The 21,540-nt window shown below is 40.8% G+C and overlaps 1 protein-coding gene across 5 annotated transcripts in view; it reads right to left on the reverse strand.

Annotated features, from left to right (window-relative positions):
- Window positions 1-21,540, reverse strand: part of pald1a (phosphatase domain containing paladin 1a) — a 92,646-nt gene that overhangs the window by 45,478 nt on the left and 25,628 nt on the right. For 4 of the 5 annotated variants that reach the window (XM_088634641.1, XM_088634639.1, XM_088634640.1 and 1 more), the window contains exons 2-18: window positions 15,692-15,889; window positions 15,289-15,391; window positions 14,415-14,594; window positions 13,560-13,724; window positions 12,226-12,386; window positions 10,440-10,515; window positions 8,793-8,944; window positions 7,979-8,075; window positions 6,930-7,034; window positions 6,200-6,295; window positions 5,779-5,913; window positions 4,938-5,054; window positions 4,117-4,296; window positions 3,440-3,637; window positions 2,648-2,788; window positions 2,048-2,119; window positions 5-145 (exon numbers count right to left, since the gene is read on the reverse strand). In XM_088634641.1, coding sequence (XP_088490767.1) covers window positions 5-145; window positions 2,048-2,119; window positions 2,648-2,788; window positions 3,440-3,637; window positions 4,117-4,296; window positions 4,938-5,054; window positions 5,779-5,913; window positions 6,200-6,295; window positions 6,930-7,034; window positions 7,979-8,075; window positions 8,793-8,944; window positions 10,440-10,515; window positions 12,226-12,386; window positions 13,560-13,724; window positions 14,415-14,594; window positions 15,289-15,391; window positions 15,692-15,876 — 2,304 coding nt within the window. In that variant the 5' untranslated portion in view covers window positions 15,877-15,889. Of the gene's footprint in view, window positions 1-4; window positions 146-2,047; window positions 2,120-2,647; window positions 2,789-3,439; window positions 3,638-4,116; window positions 4,297-4,937; window positions 5,055-5,778; window positions 5,914-6,199; window positions 6,296-6,929; window positions 7,035-7,978; window positions 8,076-8,792; window positions 8,945-10,439; window positions 10,516-12,225; window positions 12,387-13,559; window positions 13,725-14,414; window positions 14,595-15,288; window positions 15,392-15,691; window positions 15,890-19,371; window positions 19,521-21,540 lie in introns of those variants that run through there. The other variant, XM_088634638.1, reaches the window with a different exon arrangement.

A 21,540-nucleotide genomic window follows, 5' to 3' on the forward strand; every position in this document is an offset into this window, starting at 1 on the left:
CTACCTGTCTGTAGGTGCAGATGATGATCTCTCTCAGGTGATAGTGCATCGGAGTCATGGTCTCGCTCACAGCATCCAAGGCCATATCGACCTCCTTCTTCATTTTGTGGCCCTCGGGGAGGAGTCTCACCAACTGCATGACAACCTGAACAGAAAGGGGTTGATTTACAAGGTGAAAAAAGTCTCTGTACCTCTTTCGAATTAAGAAGCAGGAAATTATTGTCATGGAGGAGTTTATGTGGAGACAATAACTAAAACTGTCCCAGAATACAGGGGATTCCACTGTTTAACATGTGCTCATTATTGAATGAAGTGATTAATTGGATCTACTTTCTTTGTTTCCTTTTTGGTTCTAGTATTACATTGTCGGAAAACCGTCGATAACCTTGCTTGCAGCACACACTTGACAACTGAAAAATAAAAGATGGTCTTTCCCTTAATGCAGCTTCTATAAAAAAAGAAAAGGCTGAATTAAAAAAGGAATACAGAAAGAAGCCGATTGGACATAGAGACTGTAATACTGTTGCAGAAGAGAAAGGCCATTGTCATCCTCGGAAGCTGAGAATCAAGCTCAGTGTAACATTTATAGTCATTTTGACCAACCAAGAGTCATCAACACCTTACAGAGGAAGTGATAATAAAGGCAAGAGTGAAGTCAGGCACTCAGAACATGATAGATGTGAAAAGTCAGCATGAACATATTTTAATCATCCTGTCAAGCCACTGTGAGTGTGCAGAAGGGCCCAACTGCATCTGCAGACAACTCATACTTAAAATACAGAATATCAGGTTGCAAAGGCCCTCTTCCAAAGTGGTGACGTGATACATTCAATCCCTTTCTCTACCACTTCCGCGAAACAGACACGCACAAAAAAAAAGACCATCTACAAAATTAGAAACGAGACAGCGCTGAGAAAGGGAGGATTCATGCCGACAGGTTTCCATCACCCATACTAATTCAAACCAGTGGCCTCGATTTTGCTGGCTGGAATACCTTAAACAGTAGCGTCGTTATAGTGGATGTCAGCCTGCAGACATGACATCAGAGCCTGACTGGGTGGCACACACCCCTCAAGGGCTGCATGAAGAGCCGTCTGTATGATGTGATGTAGTAAGCGTGCCAAACTGCCATCCCAGTCAGGGACTCTAGCACACAATTTATTGCACTGCCTCTAACACTCTCCTTGGAATCACCTGAAGAACATAAACTGCAAAGATTTCCAGCCCTGCACATGTGATCTGTCTATTAATAAGGCACAGATACTTTGCACCTACTGGGAGAGGGAAAAAAAAGGAATGCTGGTACTTTCAAGTGGTCGCCAATAATGATGCTTCCACTTGAACCTCAGAAACCTTCACCACAGAGCCACGGAGGACGAGTTTGCTCACGGCGGGCAGGATGAAAAGGCTGTGCTCAGGACAGGGCCACCTTTGTATTCCTGCAAATGAGCTTGCACAAGCAAGCCAGAAATAAGCAGGACTGCACGTCTACTGAAGATCAAGCTTACGATGTTTCCTGACACGGCTCCTTGGCAACAGAACTCCAGAATTTACACCAGTCTTTAGAATGAATCACTTCAGACAGACAACCACTGGAATACCACTGTCTACGACTGGACAAATCAGACCACTTCTGGTTCTGTTTAAAAAGATGATACAACAACTACAATGTCTATAGATTCACCTCAACACATTTAATGCCCAAGGGCTCATTTTGTCTCTCAAATAGATGCTTTTTGAGATATAAGCTAAACAACAAACACAGATTACACACTACTTGGAAAAACTATGTTTATTGTTTTGTTCACCTCAAAGTCAAAGAAATACCCTAGTGCTTTTTTAAAAAAATAAAAGATTAGTTATTGTTTGAAATAATATTCAAGATAGAAAGATAACCTGGTCTTTAAAACAGAATATGGTGCTAATGACAGTTTAAGCATTGACATTAATTAGGTGTTTAAAATAATTAAACCAGTGCATGTCATTCAAATGGAGAACAGCCCAATGAATAAGCAATCAAAGATATCAAATTGAAAAGCAATGTTACCTCAAATTCTCCTTTTGTGTATTTGGCATCAGGAACACTCACTATTTCATCTTCACTGAATTCAGGAAATCCCTGCAAAATGAAAGGAGGCGATTTGCTGAAATAATGTGACAGCTGTCATAGATTTCATTCCAATAAATGACTCATGCCCAGTGCAGTAAGCAAACAGCCACCCTATAAAAGACAGCTGAGAATGGAATGTTTGTGTTCATGATGTCATTCATGATGGATGAATAACATCATAACACATCTGACAGCCTCCTGCAAGAGCCCTGTGGACACCTTTATTAGCAAAGGGCAGAATATCTCCAAATACAGTATATACTATCATTACGCAAAACAGCTTTCCTTTTGAGTCAACTGCTTGGTTTCCAAGAGCGATAAAAGCAGTTTCTCCACATGTACTAGGAAGCAGCACTCGCTTAGAAAATAAAACCCCCAGATTCTTCACAGCGGTAAAAGAATTTGACTTCTCCCGTTTACTTTTCATTTAGCCACCCCCTCGCAGGAAAATAAATATTTTCGCAGAAGCGGCTGGCCCTTGTCCCCATTGGGCACAGCACATGGGATGGCGCGGTGGGGACTTCGAGACGGACATACGTTGAAGTGCCAGAGGATGAGAGTGGCGATGACCATGGCGGTGGTGGTGCTGCCCTTGCCGTTGTGGCAGTTGAACACAAAGGCAGTGCGGGAGTCCTCTGCCAGGGCTGCCTTCATGGCCTCCATGAGCTGGTCAAAGTCCTGCAGACCAAACAAACGCGTCAGGGGCTGTGCTCAGCGCACCCACAAAGCACACAAGAGGCTCCCACACAGCATCTGCCGGGCGGAGATAAAAGGTCCAGAAAAACAAGAATATGCAGTTTGGAGGTCTGGAAAGGGAACTGTGGCTATAATACATGAAAGGCCGTCTGGCAGGGAGGAAAGCTGTTATGATGCTCTTGGTTATTTGTTACCGTTCTTTTGTTGAAATCAAAATAAAAACCTGATCTAAATACACACTCAAATGTATTGTCTTCATAGGATTAACAATAAACAGTTTGTTTACTTCAGTTATAGTTCAGAACAGGCAGAAACTGTTGTCTTGTAACACTGTATAGAGGGCTGCCTAAAAGAACAAGCTTCAAAGCCCAGCTCTGACACTGTAATATGATGTTTTCCACCAGAGGGAGGTCTTGCACACTTCCTGACACACTTCTATATACTGTATACCAAAGACCGAACATTCTTGCACTGAAACTCTTCATTTGCATCTTTTTCTAACTACAGAAAAAAGACTACAAGATAACAGGTTCTTCTATTTGCGTGCACTGCAGCCTGAGCTATTATTTTTGACTGAGGAGGCATATATAGACCACTCCTGAGGTCGCCCTGTGAGTTTGGAGTGTATCTTACCTGCTCCTTAGGAGCACAGCAGTCAGAAAGTGGAATGCGTTTGTACACCAGTCCTTTGCAAGTGCTTTTGTGCTGGTTGAAGATCTCTTGCACTGTCACACAGGTTTTAAACATTTTCATCTGCTTCTCCTGCTCCAGAGACACCTCCAGCCATTTCTGGGCTTTCAGGATTTCCTCTTTGACAGCAGTCTCCAGTTTCTAAGAGCAAGACAGACCATACTGAGTCAGCATCAGATGTTGTTCACCACAGGCAACAGAGGATAGAAATTTTCTGAAGGCTGATGACTAAGTCCTGGATAAAAAAAAAAAAACTCTGGAGGACTGAACTTGGGTTCTCTGTGATCATCTGAAATTAGCAGCGTGTTTCCCCAGCAGAAACTATACTTTGCCTCAATAGGGGAGAAAAAAAACTGTTAATCATTAGACATGATAAAGGAGACCTCCATCAGGTTTCTTTCGGTTTATGCTTGGCTGCTCTGACACATTCTGTCCAACCAGCTGAAAAATACGTCATTTCCCACAAGACGCCTTTCTTTCAAGAATGGAGTTTAATAGGTCACAAAAACTCGGTGATGTACTCAAGACTGAGAGAAAAGCGGACAATAGGAGGAATCCCTATTTATGAGGGGATTGAGACAGAAGATGGACAGACGGATGACTCCCGCTCACTGCCTTGCCTCGATCTCCTGTGGACTGCTGGCGGGCACAGGGATGCGCGTCTCCAGCCTGGATGGCTCCCGGGGAGTGAAGATCTGGCCGTTGCCCTCGAGGACCAGCTCCTCCTGCAGGTTCACCCACAGGATGTGGGAGTACTTCCTCTTCTCATCCGTCAGGTATCCCAGCACCGCCCCCGCCCCCTGAACACACCAGCAGGCACTGCTCATTACATGTCAAAAAAGCGTGAAGCCCCTCCTGTCCAGGTGAGTAGCTTCTCGCAACAGAATCACATTTCTAGGAACCACCTGCAGGCTTGGCTACTCCTGTTGTACCAAGAATATACTGTATAGTTACAAAAAATAAATATAAGCTATAACTGGCTGTTGTGGTTTTGCAGAGAACAGAAGAAATTAACCCGTTCCCAGTTCTGTATAGACAAGAAGCAAAATACACAACTTCAAATGCAGATCAACAGTAATAAAAAGACAGTTTATCCCTACAACAGGAAAGTACAGCATACCTATCTTCAGAGCACAAAGTAATGTGAATAGCTGAGCCTTTTTACCAGACTTTATTCCACATGAAAGCTTATATTTAACTAGCAAGATATCACCCGCCTGAGGAACAAAAGATGAGAACTGAAGTTTTCTGATTCTTTTCCTTGTCAGTAAAACACAGCCATTCCCTGTTTTATAATACTCGGTATCAAGTTACACCGAACTGCATCGGTTCCCCCTTATTATCAGACTTCACCTATAATTCTTTGCTTGGGCATTAGGAACCCGGTGTCACACACTGGATTTAAAGACTTCTGAACTGACGCAAGGAGCAGAGCTCCTACCTCTGAATTTGGCTGTGCCATTCCATACACTGACATTTTGGGGACTCTTCTGAAGTTAGCTACTTTCATTTCTTTGACTGTACTTAGAACATCAGGAGCCAAAAAATCATCTGATACCTGTAAGAAAAGAGAATCACAAGAAAAAACAATAATAAATAACATTACAGCAAGCTATGTGTCTGCAAACAACAGCTGATAATAGCTTGGCTGTACTTTTTTTCCCCAGAATATGTTTTGTGAACATTCTATTACCCTAAAAAGTAATACTCTCATCTCTAATTAAACACAAGTTTTGTTGAAATAGCTGTTTTTTATTTGTAATCATGATGTACTTCTCCAGAAACAACTTAGATGGCTAAATTAATATGAAAAATGAAAACAAGATTATCTAATGGCTTCCAGAAGGCTTATCCAGGAAAATCTGTACTCTAAAAAGAAACAAGTGATAAAGCATAAAGATTACAGGTTAAAATCCAGGCTGTATCAGAGGATTAGAGAGGAGCCCAGCAGACCCCAGGTGCCAACTTGGCTGTGTATCATTAACGAGCTGTACAATTTCATTATTTTAATCCTGAGCAGGAGCTACATCTGCCCTTCAGACAAAATCGAAAAAATTAAGAGGTGAGTGTCTAACTGCTCTTGTCAGGAGAGGCAGCAGTTCTCCGAGTCTTCTAGGTCACCACAAGGGAGCAGTCGTGAGTCACTGAGGCCATTCATGAAAAATAGTCTAAGAAATTTTACGTGGTGCAATAAAGAGGAAATGCCAAGAAGTCATTAAGCAAGCCCACCATGTAAATAAAAAAAAAGTTTCGCCCAACATTCATCCATAGACAAAACTCACCAGCACTCTTGTTCCTTTGGTTACGAGGTCTGCGGGCGCCGACAGTTCTGATAAGTTCATACAGGCGAGCAGCCTGTAAATCCACGGGTGGCTGCACATCCACTTGCTGAAGTTCAGTGCGAACACCAAAGGGTACTGGAAAAACACAGCTCAAGGTCTGAACGCAGTCAACTTGCTCCATGAACAGCACAAGAGAAGCCCAGAATTTTATATAGTTATTGGATACATCGTATGTACTGTATTTTTAAAAAGAGAGTAAATGCTGGAATCTTCATCTGAAATTAAAAGATCTGGTCATTTAAGCAATCCAGCGAGGGTTTTTTTTGTTTACAAACATTTTATATTTCTGAACAAATCCAACAACAGAAAAAAATGAAACATCTGTCACTTTTAGACGCAGGAAATGTAAGAAAATACATACCTGCTCATGAAGATAGGCATTGAATGCAATCAGGTAAAAGTAACACTCCAGACTCTGCATTGTCCGCTGGAGAAAATACTCTTTGGTACTACTTCCCTGTTAATCACACAACAATGCTACCAGTTAGACGACAAATTCAAACAGGTCCGGAAGTTATCTAAGGTGTATACAATTGGCTTCATGACTCTTACGCTTCTTGATTTTTCTTCTATTTTCATCTGAAAGGCCTCATTTAGGCTTCTACAGTTTTCCGGCCATGTTTTCTTTTACATCATCGCAGAGTGGTACTGTATATACAGAACATGTATAACCGCCTTCGCCAGACTCACGGGCTTTCAAAGACTGCCCTGAACAAATGTCTTTTTCAAAGTCTTCTCCTTTCCTAGTAGCAGAAAAGTGATAGGTGCTTTAGTCATAATCTGCTGCTGAACTTCTGTAGCATCTAGTTTTTGCGACAATGGTTCACATTGGTCCAGCAGGTCTCAACTGGACCCACTCCTCTGTCTTTCTCTCTCTCTCAGGTGATAATAACAGAACTAGAAAACCTGCCAGACTGAACTAAACTGAACTAAGCCACCACTGGGCTAAATTAAGGATAGTTATGGCATGTGGGATTTATTGTAATTAGCTCAACAATTAATTATTCGGTGAAACAGTTAATGAGACAATGGGTTCTTCCCAGGAAGACTTGCCCTCAGAGAATGTTACCTCAGGAAGATCTGCATCTCACCTGAATCTGATAATCCTCTCCAATCCCCTCAAGTTTTTTCTTATTTTCATAAATCGCTTCTTTAATGTCGTGCATTTCTGAGCAAAGAGCTATAGCACTGTCGACCTGTGACAAAAAAGAAGTTGTAAACGGGAACCTACTTAACCTCAAATGATTAGCAATGTAAATTAAATTGGGTCATTTTTTTATTCAAAAACACTTTCTAATTAGTTAGCATATGTTGCAGCTCTAAAGTCTTTATCTGTTCTATATAAATACACTGATCCTTAGTATAACAGTAGTATCAGTAGTACACTGGTACCAATATGAAAGATGCATCATTAAACATACAAATAAATTAAGGATCATCTAATGTTTAGTCTAGCATTGGTCCTTAGTACATTCAATTAGAAATATTCACTGCATCTGAAAATACCAACCTCAGATATTTTTATAACGAATGCCCAGTTTTAAACTACTAAACCCAATCGTAAAAATTAAATGGAAATGACTTTCATTTCCCTTGTTTAAGATGCAATTGATTCATAGGTTTCCAAATACCAGCCTCCTGCAGTCATGTATAAAAATGTTAGAGGTGAGCTAAAATAAAGCTTTCACCTCCGATGAGTAATTTACAGTTACTTCAGCCATACAGTAGAGGGCAGTGCTGGCATTCGGATCCACAAGCACACACTTGTACTGTATACCTTAACACCAACAGGCAGTGGAAAATAAGTTTTAACTTTCATAAGTTTTAGTGATTAAGTTTTTCCGTTTCATGATTCATCACTAAAATTGCTTAAAAAGGATACTTTTTTCCTTATTACAGAATAGAAAAGATATTTTGGTCAAATTAATATATTGTTTCCAAAGCATCTGTGCATTACTTAGTGAGATGAAGCACTCATATGATGTCAATAGAATCCAAATCAGTTTGATCACACAAAGCTGACTGAAGTGTTACATTCAGAAAAGTCAACCTCTTGTGGAGAAACAGAAATGCCATACAAATGTACAAAAAAAGAACATGGGAAGAGAAAATTGTTTGCGATGGAGGCTGAGCCCTTTACCTCTTCTATAACCCGTTGCCCATTTGGAAGCTTACTGACAAGGCTCTGGATGATCTGGAAGTGCACTTTTGGCGCTGCGCTGATAGTCTCGTCAACTCTGCAGACAAGAAACCGTGCTCAAATTCTTCACATGTCCATGGATGTGATTTCTTTCAACTACAAGGACGCAATCTATCACAAATCCCATAAACCTCAGGCAACTGCTGGGCTCACTGTTGAAGCCGTCACGCAGAAAGCCGCCAACTCTTCAAAAATGACTGAGATCACGCCTGGTTCAGTCTCTGCTGCTTTTTGTTGTGCTTTGCTTTCTGATTACTCACCTCTAACTGGATTTCAGAAGTGCAGACAACACAGGAGAGTCCTATGCTAAAGATCAACTGGGCAAACCTAGTCCACACATAATAAAGGCACAGAAAACACCCCTAATGTAGCTTCCGACAACAACAGGAAACAAGGCATTCTCATATTCTGCAGCTCTCTAATGCAGATAGGAGATGCTCATCCTATGGAGTCACTCATTGTAAAACTTGATCAACCACCACAACTGAAGACATGCAGATCAATGGAGGCTTATAATATCCAGTCATGTCCATGGGCCCAGAAGATGAGCCAGGGGACAAGACTTTGTGAAAATGGTTGCACTTGCACAGTGTTAACTGTAAATGGCGCGGTATGCCTGTATTCCTGTTGTCTGTGCTGGTGAGGGAGGTTAGTGGGGAACTGCAGGCTTCTCGGAAGACAGGGTCTAGTAATTCACTGCTGAAAACTGTAACAGCACATGACTGCGATACTGGACACGATTCCTCTTGCTTACGGAGGTTTCTCGGGAGCACCCTTCAGATGAAACATCACCAGGGCACCCAGGATCATCGCCAGGGTAGTCCTCCCCACTCCCACTTGGCAACTGAACAGCAAGGCAGGTGGAGGTCGTGTTGAGTCTCGAATAAGCAGCAGATTCGGGTTCTCCTGCAATGGGGAAAGAAGGACATTTGAGTCCTATAAATTCCACAGATAGGACCTAGTAAACAAAACAGTGCCCAAGCCGATACAAACACTAATCAACCTACAGGCACTATATTTGTAAATGACTGAATCACTGAAGCTGATGTCCTGGCTTCTTATAGGAAATGGCTGGATGGGATGAATTAACTACTAACTACTGCCCAGCAAGCCTGGTGTGCCTAATGGCTTTCTCTCATTTCAAAACCTCCTTCTGTTTCTTATTAGTGCACTTGTAAAGGCTACATTAGTCCATTACATAATTTAAATTTCACACTGCCTAAATAAAGCTCTCCCTCCACTTATTTTGAACTCTAGGAAAGGCATTTAAGCTGGCATTAGGAAAAGTTGTATGAAAAGAGGGAAATCTGTACTAGGAAAAGGCCAATAACTAGGAAAAAAGACACCATTTAGTAAACATTGCTGTTATGTTTGCTTATGGAACAAAGTCTATGTAGTCATCCACAAAAAGGAAATTTAAACAGCTTCTGTTTTCACATTCATAAAAAAATAGATACTTTGCTTCTGCACTGGAGTGTTAAGCTAAAATGATGAAATTCTCAATATCCAAACATTTTGAAAAGAATAATACAGGAAATAAAAAGACCAGTTCTGGAATTATTTTATGCTAGTCCCCCAGACAATATTTTATAAACTACAGTCTTGCAGTAAATGACAAAGTAGTCACATTGTGTGAGTGTAACAATAACATTTACATGGGCGCAGGATAAATGTGGAGGTAGTTAAAAGCTCTTGTGAACACTGTACAAAAATGGTTAAGACTTCAAAAAGACAAAGAACTGCACTGTCTGTTTGACACCTTGTCTCCAAAAGCAGATCTCCAAAAAAGGCAAAAAGAAAAAAGAGACAGACAGCAAGTAAAACAACAGGACAGAAACCAGACTTTGATATCAGGAAGAGCTTGCCTTGAAAGTTCACAGCCAAGGATTTCTCACAGTTTCTGACCTTAGAATCGTAGGTTCTGAATGCAGTGATGTGTTCAGTTTACCTATTTCAAAACCTGCAGGTCATTGTTTTCTCAACAAATCCATCTTCTTAAAGACGTGATGTTGAAAGCACTGAGAAAAAGCATATCTTTTTTGTCAAGCCATTCTAAGGCACTAAGAACATAAAAAGTTATGATTTGGCAGCACAATAGTTTTGCAGAATCTTATGCATGGCAGCTCTTTCATGCTATATCTCCCTACCTTACACCTTACAAGCAAAGAAGAAACATTATTTTTGAAAAGACTCTGTAAACAATAGTCTTTATAAAAAAATGTGAAACCCACAGTTACCTCCAGATATATTCTTTAAATACTGTGTATCTTGAACTTGAAAGATTTACCAACTGAATAATGTGTCTTGCTCAAATAAATTCTCAACATGTTAGACTACAATCTTAACAGCATTGCACAGGGATCAAAGATACAGTAACCTTTGTTTGCCTTCCAGAACATACCCTGAGTATGTTAACAAAGCCATCAAACTGCTCTTCAAGTGGTGATCCCTCCATCGGCAATGGCAAGCGGTAGTATCTAGAAAACAGACTGAGCATTAATGGCAACCAGGACACTTCACAAGGAGTGGAGGACACAGCAAGGACGGGGTCTGCATTAGGGCTGGGCAACACACCGGACTGGGTTTGCTTTCTTCACTGACACCCTGTTTTTCCCTTCCTGCTGTTAGACTGTACACATATGCACTGTCCATCATCTCTTGACAACATGTAAACAAAAAGAGTTCCAATTCTTTAAATAAACAGCAATAACCAGCTGTATTACAGCTACATCCAAAGCTTGATACAAAGATAATACACCCTTATACAGTATATAAACAGATCATAAAGGGTTTTCATAAAAACAAGAGGGAGCACGTCACAAGCTAAACCGTTGTGATGTCATTGGTTGGTTCATACGGTATTCACCTAGCCTGTTTTATCGCGTCAGAAAATGTAAGGCTTTGGCAATTTTAAAATTATTTTACTTCCTATGAAATTAAAGAGGTCAACAGATGATGGACTCACCAGCACTTAACTGGGCAAATTGAAAGCATAACCCTTTCTGAGCCATAACACCATGGAAAAGAAAATACCTCAGACATTAATAAACATCTGTACTTGACATGACCCCGGGCTCATTTCCACCAGTTTGTACTACTTTTCCTAAAAACACCATGAATGTTACATGCCATAAAATATTATTGTAACATCTCCAAAATATTATCCTGATTTATTTGTAAGAGCACAGACAGAGGCAAACAGTAAACTAATCAGAATGATTAATGCTCCCTGAATTATATACTGTAGGATATCACTTAACCTACAGTTACAAAGATGCTACACAGTCTTTTAGATAAACCAAGCATTCTAACCCATATATCTATCATACCCACCTACCCATAAAGTGTGGATATTATGATTTGTCCTAAAAGAAACCCTCTCAGCCTCATGTACATGTATCTATATCACCAGGGTTAAGAGTCCACTGTCATTTCATTGAACAGTGAACAATTCCTTATTGCGGTAAACTGGAGTTTTGGGGGAAATATCTTTAAACTCAAGGAGATAGTCTAAACTGGAGTTTTTTGGGAAATGTCCTTAAACTCAAGGAGACAGTCTGCCCTTCTCAGACTGCTAAGTGTAGATTCACTACATTTATTTTTAAATTTCAAGTTTCTATGTATGATGGTATGCTGAGACACCACCCAACGTATTCTCAAAAACCCTAAGTACTATTTTTGTCCTCTGCTTTAAATTTACCAACATTCCAGCAAAACATCACCCATCCGACAGGGATTAAATCACAGGTTTGCAGAAACAATTTACACAATAAATACGAAGTACAGAGAAGTCCCTGAAGCTGGAGCTAAAGCCAGGCAAGTTGAGTTTCAAAGGGATGGGTCATTTTGCACAAAAGGAACACTTCTAAGGACTAACTTTAGATTGAGGCAGCTATAAAATGTAGTACCCGGTGAAAATCAACACCCTTCATATATCACTCGCCTCATCAATCTCAGGCTATTTATTCAGCAATCTTGTCTGACCAGCTGCAGAAGCCTCTATCACAATCTGCACAAATAAATGTCACATTCTGATTCCCAGGCCCCATCACTGACATTTGTTGAATGTGATCGAATTAAAATTGGCAGGAAGGCTTCTTCTCAGTCATTCCTGATGGCTTTCACTCAACAACACCAGTGTACAGACATCCAGCACCTGCAGAGTGAAAGTCAAAGCTGCACGCTACCTGTATGAAGGCATAATAAAGGCAGGTCTCTTGTAAACCTCTTCAGTCACATGAATGTCCTCTTCACAGGTGATGGTGATGTGCTGAGGCTCATCTTTAAAGTGCTCAATGTCGTTGTAGACATAATATACATTTTCACTGAGCTTCGCAAAGTCATACAGCTGCAAATAAAATGTAGAAAAGTAAGTGTTAAATTGAGATGCAAAACTTGCTTCACCTTCTAAGAGTATACGTTAATTCCAGTTAACCCCTACTATACTATACTACTATAGCTCTCCTACTGATGGGGCTCCCCATTTGAACAGAGATCATGACCGTTTCCTCACTCACTGCTCAGCACTTGTCACGAACCGCATTCCTATGAGCACCTCTCACCGCCAACACCCACGCACTAATGAATTAATTGTCATCCCTCACCCTCTCACTCCACTCAGTCCCCTCTCACTATTGAGAATAACCCTTGGCATTCTCTTGTGCGCGTATACTACTCTCGACCTGATTTCCGACTACCCGACCTTGTTTTCTACCTGCTTCGACTTCGTCTTGCCTCTCGTTTTGGATTTGGATACTCCTGACCTGACTCTTGGGTTACCCGACCTAGCTCTTCTACCTCGACTACGACTTTTGCCTTTTGTCTTTGGGACTTGGACGCCAATCGCTAGCTACTACCTACAGTCTCAGCGCCGCATAGGGTCCAACCAGGTGCTCCCAACCCCATCCTTGACAGCACTACTGTGATGGTTCCCAAAATATTCCTCTTCCCACTTTCTTCTCTTGCATTAATAATAATCATAATAATTGCTTACACTTATATAGCGCTTTTCTGGACACTCCACTCAAAGCGCTTTACAGGTAATGGGGACTCCCCTCCACCACCACCAATGTGCAGCATCCACCTGGATGATGTGACGGCAGCAATAGTGCGCCAGAACGCTCACCACACATCAGCTCTCAGTGGGGAGGAGAACAGAGTAATGTAGCCAATTCATAGAGGGGGATTATTAGGAGGCCATGATAGGTAAGGGCCAATGGGAAATTTGGCCAGGACACCGGGGTTACACCCCTACTCTTTTCGAGAAACGCCCTGGGATTTTTAATGACCACTGAGAGTCAGGACCTTGGTTTTACATCTCATCCGAATTATTTTAAGATTGATTTTAATCTCATCCGATGATTGATGGAATTCTCTTGCCGTGGACTACCCCGTCCACATTCTCTCCAAAATGTAGATTTCCACAAGCATACTTTCACGGCCTCACATCATGTTTCACACGACAGCTGTCAAATTTGATCAGCAAGGAAACATAAAAACAGCAAGAACACACGGCACAGACCTCCTTTCTGATGGACAGCTCCAGCTTTTCAACTTTGACATCTTTCCCAAGTCCATGCAGGTTTTCATGGAGGTTTTCTTTCCTCCTTGGAGTGTATGGCACAAAATTGTTTTCCAAGTGTAAGAAAACGACGGGTTCTTCACGGACACAGATGAAAATAACCTCCTGCTCACAAAGGAAAAAGAGAAAATCAGGCTCCACCCCACACTTCATCTTTTTTTTGCCAAAGACTTCGTTAAGATGAAATATGAAAACTTATTTAAAGTGAAAGACATCGTCTTGGAGTTTATTGTGCTCTGGTTATGGAAGCACTATAAATACTATGTTCTATAAAGGAAGCCACTTATAAGACTTATAAATATCTACATTTCTGGAATTAAATATGAACAGGCAATGCACCCTTTTTCTTGCATGTGTGTATTTATTATGTAAATATGAAACAAAATATACTGAAGGCTATCTTTTCATCACTCAGCTTATTAAAAAGCACCAATGTAATACCGCATTACCATTTTGAAAGAATCCTGAAGACACCTGTTTCCCTCACATCATCAACAGGATGTCAGTGAACATAGGCAGACTACATGAACTGTTAAACACTGCTTACCTAATAAATATGGTAATAGTCCTAAACGGCCACAAAACTATGAGAAAAAGTTATCTTCTCATCAAAGCCATCTAACGACATAAGTTAGCTCTGAAATTGCTGCTTAAAACCATTCCAATTCAAAGGCTTCTATAAGCCATTCCTATGGTGTAGACTTTGATTTGAAAAAAAGCAAAGGGCTCTTTTATCCATTACACGTGCTGAAAAAGCCATGAAATCATCAGCAGGTACTGTGTGGCTTTACTGACCTCGTACCCTTGTGTCTGCAGTCTCTGTAGAACCTGTTTGAAGCCACTGAGGCTGGGCTGACCCATTCCAAACAAGGGGTAGCTGCCTTTGGCTTGCCTGAAGTTCGGGGCTCCATAGCTTCCAGTAGTGTTCAGGACATCTGCTTTACTGTACACATCCTGCACCATGAAGTATTTACCCTGATGATGAAGATACACAAAAATATAGGTATTATATTGTGGTTACTTTAACAAGTTTTAAATACAATTTCTGCTATATTCCTCCCATTAAGCAATTGTTCATCCTGCTTCCTCTCATCTGCATGGCCGGCGTATGCACAGCATTCCCTTGTTTCACAAGAGGAACGGCAGCAGTGAGCAGGAACAGGGAAAAGCTCACTATAATAAGCTTTCGGTTGCCCTGAAAAGTGCCCAGGTTTGTTTTAGACACACATTGCTTCCGGGTCTCCCCACCTGTGTGGTAAGAATCACACATGTCCTTCTGGAAACACTTCAATGAAACCTCTACATAGGAGCCCACCCATATAACAGCAGATGTCTGTTTAATCCTGGTGGCTTATACTTCAGCTCTAAACATTTAGAATGAATGTAATTTCTTTTATTTATTTAGCATTGGCATAAGGACAGCACACATGTGTCCTAGTGCCGCCCATGTTTCCATAAACCAAATATGGAAGTGGTCTGAACAAGAGTTAGTGGGCTCCCCTAAAACAATCCAGTTATCTTACCAATATCTCAAAAAAACACTATTAGTTTTTCTTTCCTGCTATAGCTTAATTATCATTTCCAAGAGGTGCGCATTTAAGCCCTTTCAAATCTATAACAGGTCTCATGGCTGTGCTACTATCTTTCTGTTCCCAGCCCGATTCCTCACCTGTACAAGGTAGTGCTCTGGCATTGTGTCTGAGATTCGCCCCAGGGTGTATTCTGCTTTGAAAAGGTCATCGTGAATCTGAAACTCTTGTCTACAATTGTACCTAGAAAATACATCAAAGCTATCTGTTAATATTAAGTCCAAAAAAAGGCGAATTGTAAAACAAAAACAGACATATAGAGTGGCTTCAACATGAGATAAGATATATATATGAAAAATAGAAATAAAAATCTTTATTGCTGTAGTGTAGCATTCAATTGCAAGAGTAAGACTATTAGGAAGGAATTTTGTCAAATAAAAGACAACATTTGCTGTTAGAGTAAAATGTGACTGAATATTACAGTATTGTTGTTTTCATGGTGCATACAGTGAAAAAAATCTTAAAATCCAAAGCTGTACTCACGTAATGACCACAGGAGCCACCTTATTGGTGATGATGGACTTGGCCTTGCTGCTGTGGATGTTGACTGTCTGAAAGGAGTTAATGCTCAGTGACCGCCTGTTGTCTGCCATCCCGTTGCCATGGATACTTTCATATGGAGGTGCTACTGCAACTGTCTGTTGTGCTGCACTGGCAGTTGTACCCATAATCCACACGCAGCTGTGAAGGACATTACAGCACATTGAACTGAGGCACACAATAGTGAAAAGGAAACCAAGGAGCCACACACTGATCTGACCAGCATCCACCCCAGTGTAGTGTAACGGTTTTGGGGTTTCTGCCCTTGCCGTTCCTCCCCTGCCAGTTCGTCCCTCGCTGCCTGGGCACGAACCCGGGTTTCCGGCGTCACGCAACAGGGAACTTGCCAGCTGAGCTAAAGGAGAGCTCCCCCCAGCCCAGGCGGCTGAGATCCCTGTTATACGCAGGGGTATATTCGTTACACCAGCAAACAACACACCTACACCTCTTAGGCCTCGATTTTCGGTTAGCGTAGAAGAGGTTAACTCCACTTGTCAACACATTTGTTTAGTATCCTAGATGAAAAGTGCTTCAAATGTAGCTTTTATATAGTTTAAAAACTTTTCAGCATTTGAAAATAATAGTTTAAGTCAGCCCATGTTTGTGTCTCTTTGTACCTTTTAGGACAATTTTCTAAGCTTTAACTGAAGTTTGTTTCATTTTAAGCAGGCCGCACTCTTTATTAATAACGCTTGCCCAAATCTGGAGATCCAGGACCTTAACTGTTTCAGCTTGTTTTGTCTGGACAGAGAAGCGCTGCAAATGGAATGTCAGATCAATGTTTAAAGTCTAGAGGAAATGGAGAAATGAAATTCTGCAGACAACGTGGCTTGCACTGTATCAATGTAAGTGACACAAGGGAAGCCTGTTAGGCGCACTTTTGTTCTTATAAGCACCTTATAATGACCTAATTTAAATTCTACAGTCATTGCAAGTCACTTTGAAAATGCAAATTAAGACCCACTGAAAAAAAGCAATACACTGCTTTCTTCATTGGTTCTTCACTGCTTTCACTAATGCTTATTGCTTTACCAGTCAGCAACAGGCAACCTGCTGTTTCAAAAGTTTCCTGGCAGTAGTTTATCGTGTTAGAACTCGAACACAGTCAGCTTTAACAGAGCTGACTTTACTGTGTCAAAAATTGAGAGAGTTTTATACTAGCAGAATTAACAAAGAGACACAGTTGATAAAATGAGCCAAAACGATGTTAAATGTTAGCCTTTTTCCAATACCCCTCAATATAATCAAAGTATTTCTGCAGCTTCTCCAGATCTCAAAGCGAACAGGTCTAATACAGTCTCTCCAGATAAACAAAGCTATCTATCTCGTCTGAACAAGCCAAACTTCAGGTTATTTTCACTTGGCCTATGACCCACAAATTCTCCAAGTGCAGAAACGGTAGCTTCACAGAGGTCTTGTGTTAGGCTGTGGACGGTTCTTAGCATCAGCGAAGTCGAAAGAGGGACCAAAACAAGGGTGAAAACAACTTTTCAAGCAGCACAAAGACAAAAGTGGTTTGCTTTTATATCAGCGTGCCAGGGTGGAATACCCAGATCAAAATATTTATTTGAGATACCGACAGTGGTTAACGCAGTTAGTCATTGCTCACTGCACCCCGCCTGCTGTAATGAGAGTTCTGTGGTGAGGATGGCCCTGGGTGGAGAGGTAAGCCATCCAACATGTGAATCTACTGCAAACAGCTGAAGCACACACAATGAGAACAAACAGAACTGCAAACTAAAAAGCACCTTTTCCACATTCTTTCCAACATCTTTTAATACTTCAAAACGTATCATTAGAAAACGTGCACTTATAATTTCATTGCAATCTCCTAAGAAGATTGCAGGTGTGCAGTACTTCTTATTCATTTGCTTGCCGAGTACTTCGTTATTAGTACATTGGAAAGTCCCCAAATACAGAAGCTATGCAAAAAGAAAAGTGGAAGATTTTTTAAGTGCAGATTTGTGACATTCGGGTGATCACAGCACACAACCGCGGCAATGTACACCACTTCATGTTGGTTTCAAAACCTACTGATTTATTTGGCTGAAGCTTTTATTCAAAGCAACTTGCATTTGGACCCATTTGTGCAGATGGGTAATTTACTGGAGCAGTTTGGGAGAAGAACCTGCCTTAAGCGTACATCAGCACTGTCTCTTCTGGGATTTGAGTGCATGACATTCCCGTTACAAGTCCAGGATTCAAAATGCTCCTAGAAAATGCCTAGAAAACATTTCACTGTTGTTATGTTTGAGCGGTAAATATTGCTGAAATTTTCACAGCACATTTTGAGACAATATATTAAACACATGCTCACACATCAAAAGCACACACTGGGACAATATGGGACAAGAGTATTTGAAGAAAATACGAAGAAAGACCTGGCACTGTCTGCCATTCACTGATACGTGGGGAAGTGATCCTCTTTGCACTCATTGCACTGACTCTGAGAGCAATCGAGAGCTTTTGTGTCATTCTCATGCTGGTATGTCTGTAATATAAGCCACCAGTGCTAATAAACCACCAGTGAGGACAGTAGCAGGCCAGTCATTAAGATTCTACATTTCTGCCCCGGAGCCAACAAAGCATGTTGCTTACTTTGAAAAGATCCCTAGAAAAATCAGCTGCAATTTTGTTGCCGCCCACACACCAGATACAAAAAAGTGTTGCACGCACTGCGCACTCATCCTGGGGGACACGTCTGTAAACCCTTTCAAACACCAAGGAACCCGATAAATAGCAAGGCGACAATATTTCACAAACTAAGCCATATTCACTGTGCCTGTTGAATATATCACACAAGTGTTTTCGAAGCTTTGGAAAAACATCAGTTTCTTAAGATGTGTTTCATAACATTTACCAGATTTTTCCATCTACATTTGAACCCAGCAATGGAGTAAGGACAACACTTTTCAGTGGATACTGCTTTAATTCACACTGTGATTCCCCAACCAATGGGCACAAGGCAGAATACACCCTGGACTCAGTACTGCTGTTGTCCTTCAGGGCAAAAGAAAACAACCATACTGTACTGCAGATGAAAGTCCATGAACACCTGTAGTAAATTAGTAAATGTAGTAAATATCAAAGACCTCAGCTTCTAAGAACTAATGGTACAGTGGTTTAATTTTAATGTTGAAGAAATCAATAAAAAATACAATGAAGATTTTCACAGCAAGAGTTTTCAGGTTTTTCAGAATTTCAGAAAAGCACAGATTCAGAGCAGAAATGAGACCAATAGTACAGAGATACCTGTTTGGACCGAAATGAAAGGAAGGACAAGCAGACTGCTGTCCCGAGCTTTCTCCTGAATGGACTGAGTGCAGAATCTGCCTGCACAGCTGCTGCACAACTGGATATCAGTGTTGAGCCAATCAAGTGAAATGCTTTTGCTATCCTCATATAAGTGTATACAGTACAGAATATTTCCTGTCTGCATTCCTGTTTATATATACTCACCAACATTTTTTGTTCGATTAAAAACGTTCAAATCGTCTTAACCTTTCCGATTAAAGTTTTAAATTTTATACTTTTACAGTTTTTAAACGAACGCTTCGGTGAAAGTCTGGACTGAAAAAGGCCTCAACCGATTAACATCCATGAGTAAAACCGGCGTTGCTTACGGTACTGTGGACGAGCAGCTCAGGCTCTCCTCTCCTCCTTTCTGAAGCCCCTTTTCAGCCATACTCAAAGTCAGCTCAGCACTTCCTCCCCGTTCCTACATTTCCACGAACACTTGTTTCCCTCATTCTCACAAGTGACCAGGGTGCTAAGAGGAACCGCTCATATGGAGTTCCAGACACCTCCCATTACTGCACTTCAACTTGGCCCTCCCTCCCACTCTCTGCACACTGTAAGATCAGCTAAAGCCTCCCTCCGCCAAGGAGACCAGGACCAATAAAGTACATCTGGCAAGCAGATGGTTGGAGCACTGATTGCAAGTTGCACAGGGACACTTTAAATAAAGACAACACTGTCAGCTCCGAGTCCTTTAAGAAAAGCCAAAGACCAGAAGCTTTTTCTATTGTCATTTGTTAACGTTCCTCTTCATTACTTGATTTGACCCTTTTTTTTCCCCAAAGGAAAAATTGAACCATTCTGTGAGTATCTCCACAAATGAAAAGCCGTTTTACTCAACGCAAGGTCTGTATTTGGTGCACATTCCAGAAAGAGGTTTATGAAATTGTGAAAAGGTCTCTGTGTCAAGAGAAAACAGTTGAGGGAAAAGGTCTGCCTTACAACTGTGTGTTGTAAACTGCAGGTTTAATAAGTGCAATAAAAATCAGAGCTAATTTAACAGTGCAACTACTAAACAGTAAAGTATGAGATATGTTGAAATGATTTTATAATACATAGCTGAACTTTTCTCAGGTGTTTTCGGTCCATAAAATCATACAGATTGTTTTGTTGGCACTCTTTTTCTATTTGAGCCAAAGGCTTTTTTTAAAAGAATTTGCCCGGGATTCAAAAGCCCAGTCAAGTGTGTAAATGCAGAGCTTCTGTGCTTGCTGGCTTTACTGAACAGTGGCAGAACAAAGGCACTTTCTACTTGACTTCTTTTGATGGCACTGTGGATATTTTACTGGAAAAAATATTTTCTGTACTGCTGCATGACAGGCAGTTTCAAATTAACAAATAAAGAAAGACTACATGAAAGGTCATGTATGTCTGACAAAAAAAAAAGAAGACAATGACTTGAAATTCCAGTTAGGTTCAAACTAAAGTTTGTTATTCATGAATTGAATTGTGCAATTATCAACAATAAACTATTATTGAATTTAATTCTACACTTCCTGCCATAGTAACAGAAGACAATTACTTGGGATTGGGCCCTTTCTTCTGCATGCTGCACTGTATTACTTAAAAAAACGCATAAGTCCTTGGTTATTTGTGAAGATGCCACTTAAGTATTAAATTCACATGGTGTGGGAAAACAGTATTCTTGCATGCAAACGCACGTCAGCATCACAGTGTAGAGTTGCACCTCGAGTCCAATTTTAAATGTTTTGAGCTGAAAGTGGAAAAGCAAGAGCCAGGAGCTCACAGCTGGCATCGTGATAGGCTCCTGAATCCAAATGATCCACTTTAAAAACCATTCAAAATGTCTCTATCTGTTATTGTGAGCTTTCTGAATGAGGCCCGACCACATTTGGGTGAAATCTACATAAGATATAAGCGTTTCACAACCCCTAAGTATCAAGGGCAGTATTTTTTAGATGCATGGTGACTTACCGAGAGGTTCTGATCCTCTGCCAGTAGAGGAATTACTCGAAGAAAAGGCCAGACTGTTCAAGCTGATCTTGGATTAATGCATTTGAAACCATCGCAGGAATTTTAACAGCCACAAACAATTAGAATGCAAGCCATAGATACTCCAAATTCCTTACGCCGAACATTAAACCAACAGCCTGTAAATCTCAATATTCATACTTGCGGCATAAGAAACATTACTAATCTCCCATTACATGGGCATACCCATTTTCATCTGTTATATGACTTATTTCACAATATTTTACAAAGAAAAATAACACACAACCAAAAGAATATAGAGGCGCTGTTTAGTTAAAAAATGATCAAAGTAGTAGAATCAACAGGATGCACACTTTCTCTACTCCAATAACATTTAGAGCTACATACTGAATGGCAGACTTCAGCTCTGTTCATCTGTCAGTTTTCACAGATATATTTGAGAAGAGGGCAAAATAATGACATTTTTACCAAATTTCATCCAACTCATATTCTGACTAACCAGCACTGTCTAAGGGGGAACCCTGACAGGAAAGTAAAGTCCG

Source organism: Lepisosteus platostomus, chromosome 6, assembly GCF_059453375.1.
Source record: "Lepisosteus platostomus isolate fLepPlt1 chromosome 6, fLepPlt1.hap1, whole genome shotgun sequence".
Taxonomy (NCBI): Eukaryota; Metazoa; Chordata; class Actinopteri; order Semionotiformes; family Lepisosteidae; genus Lepisosteus; species Lepisosteus platostomus.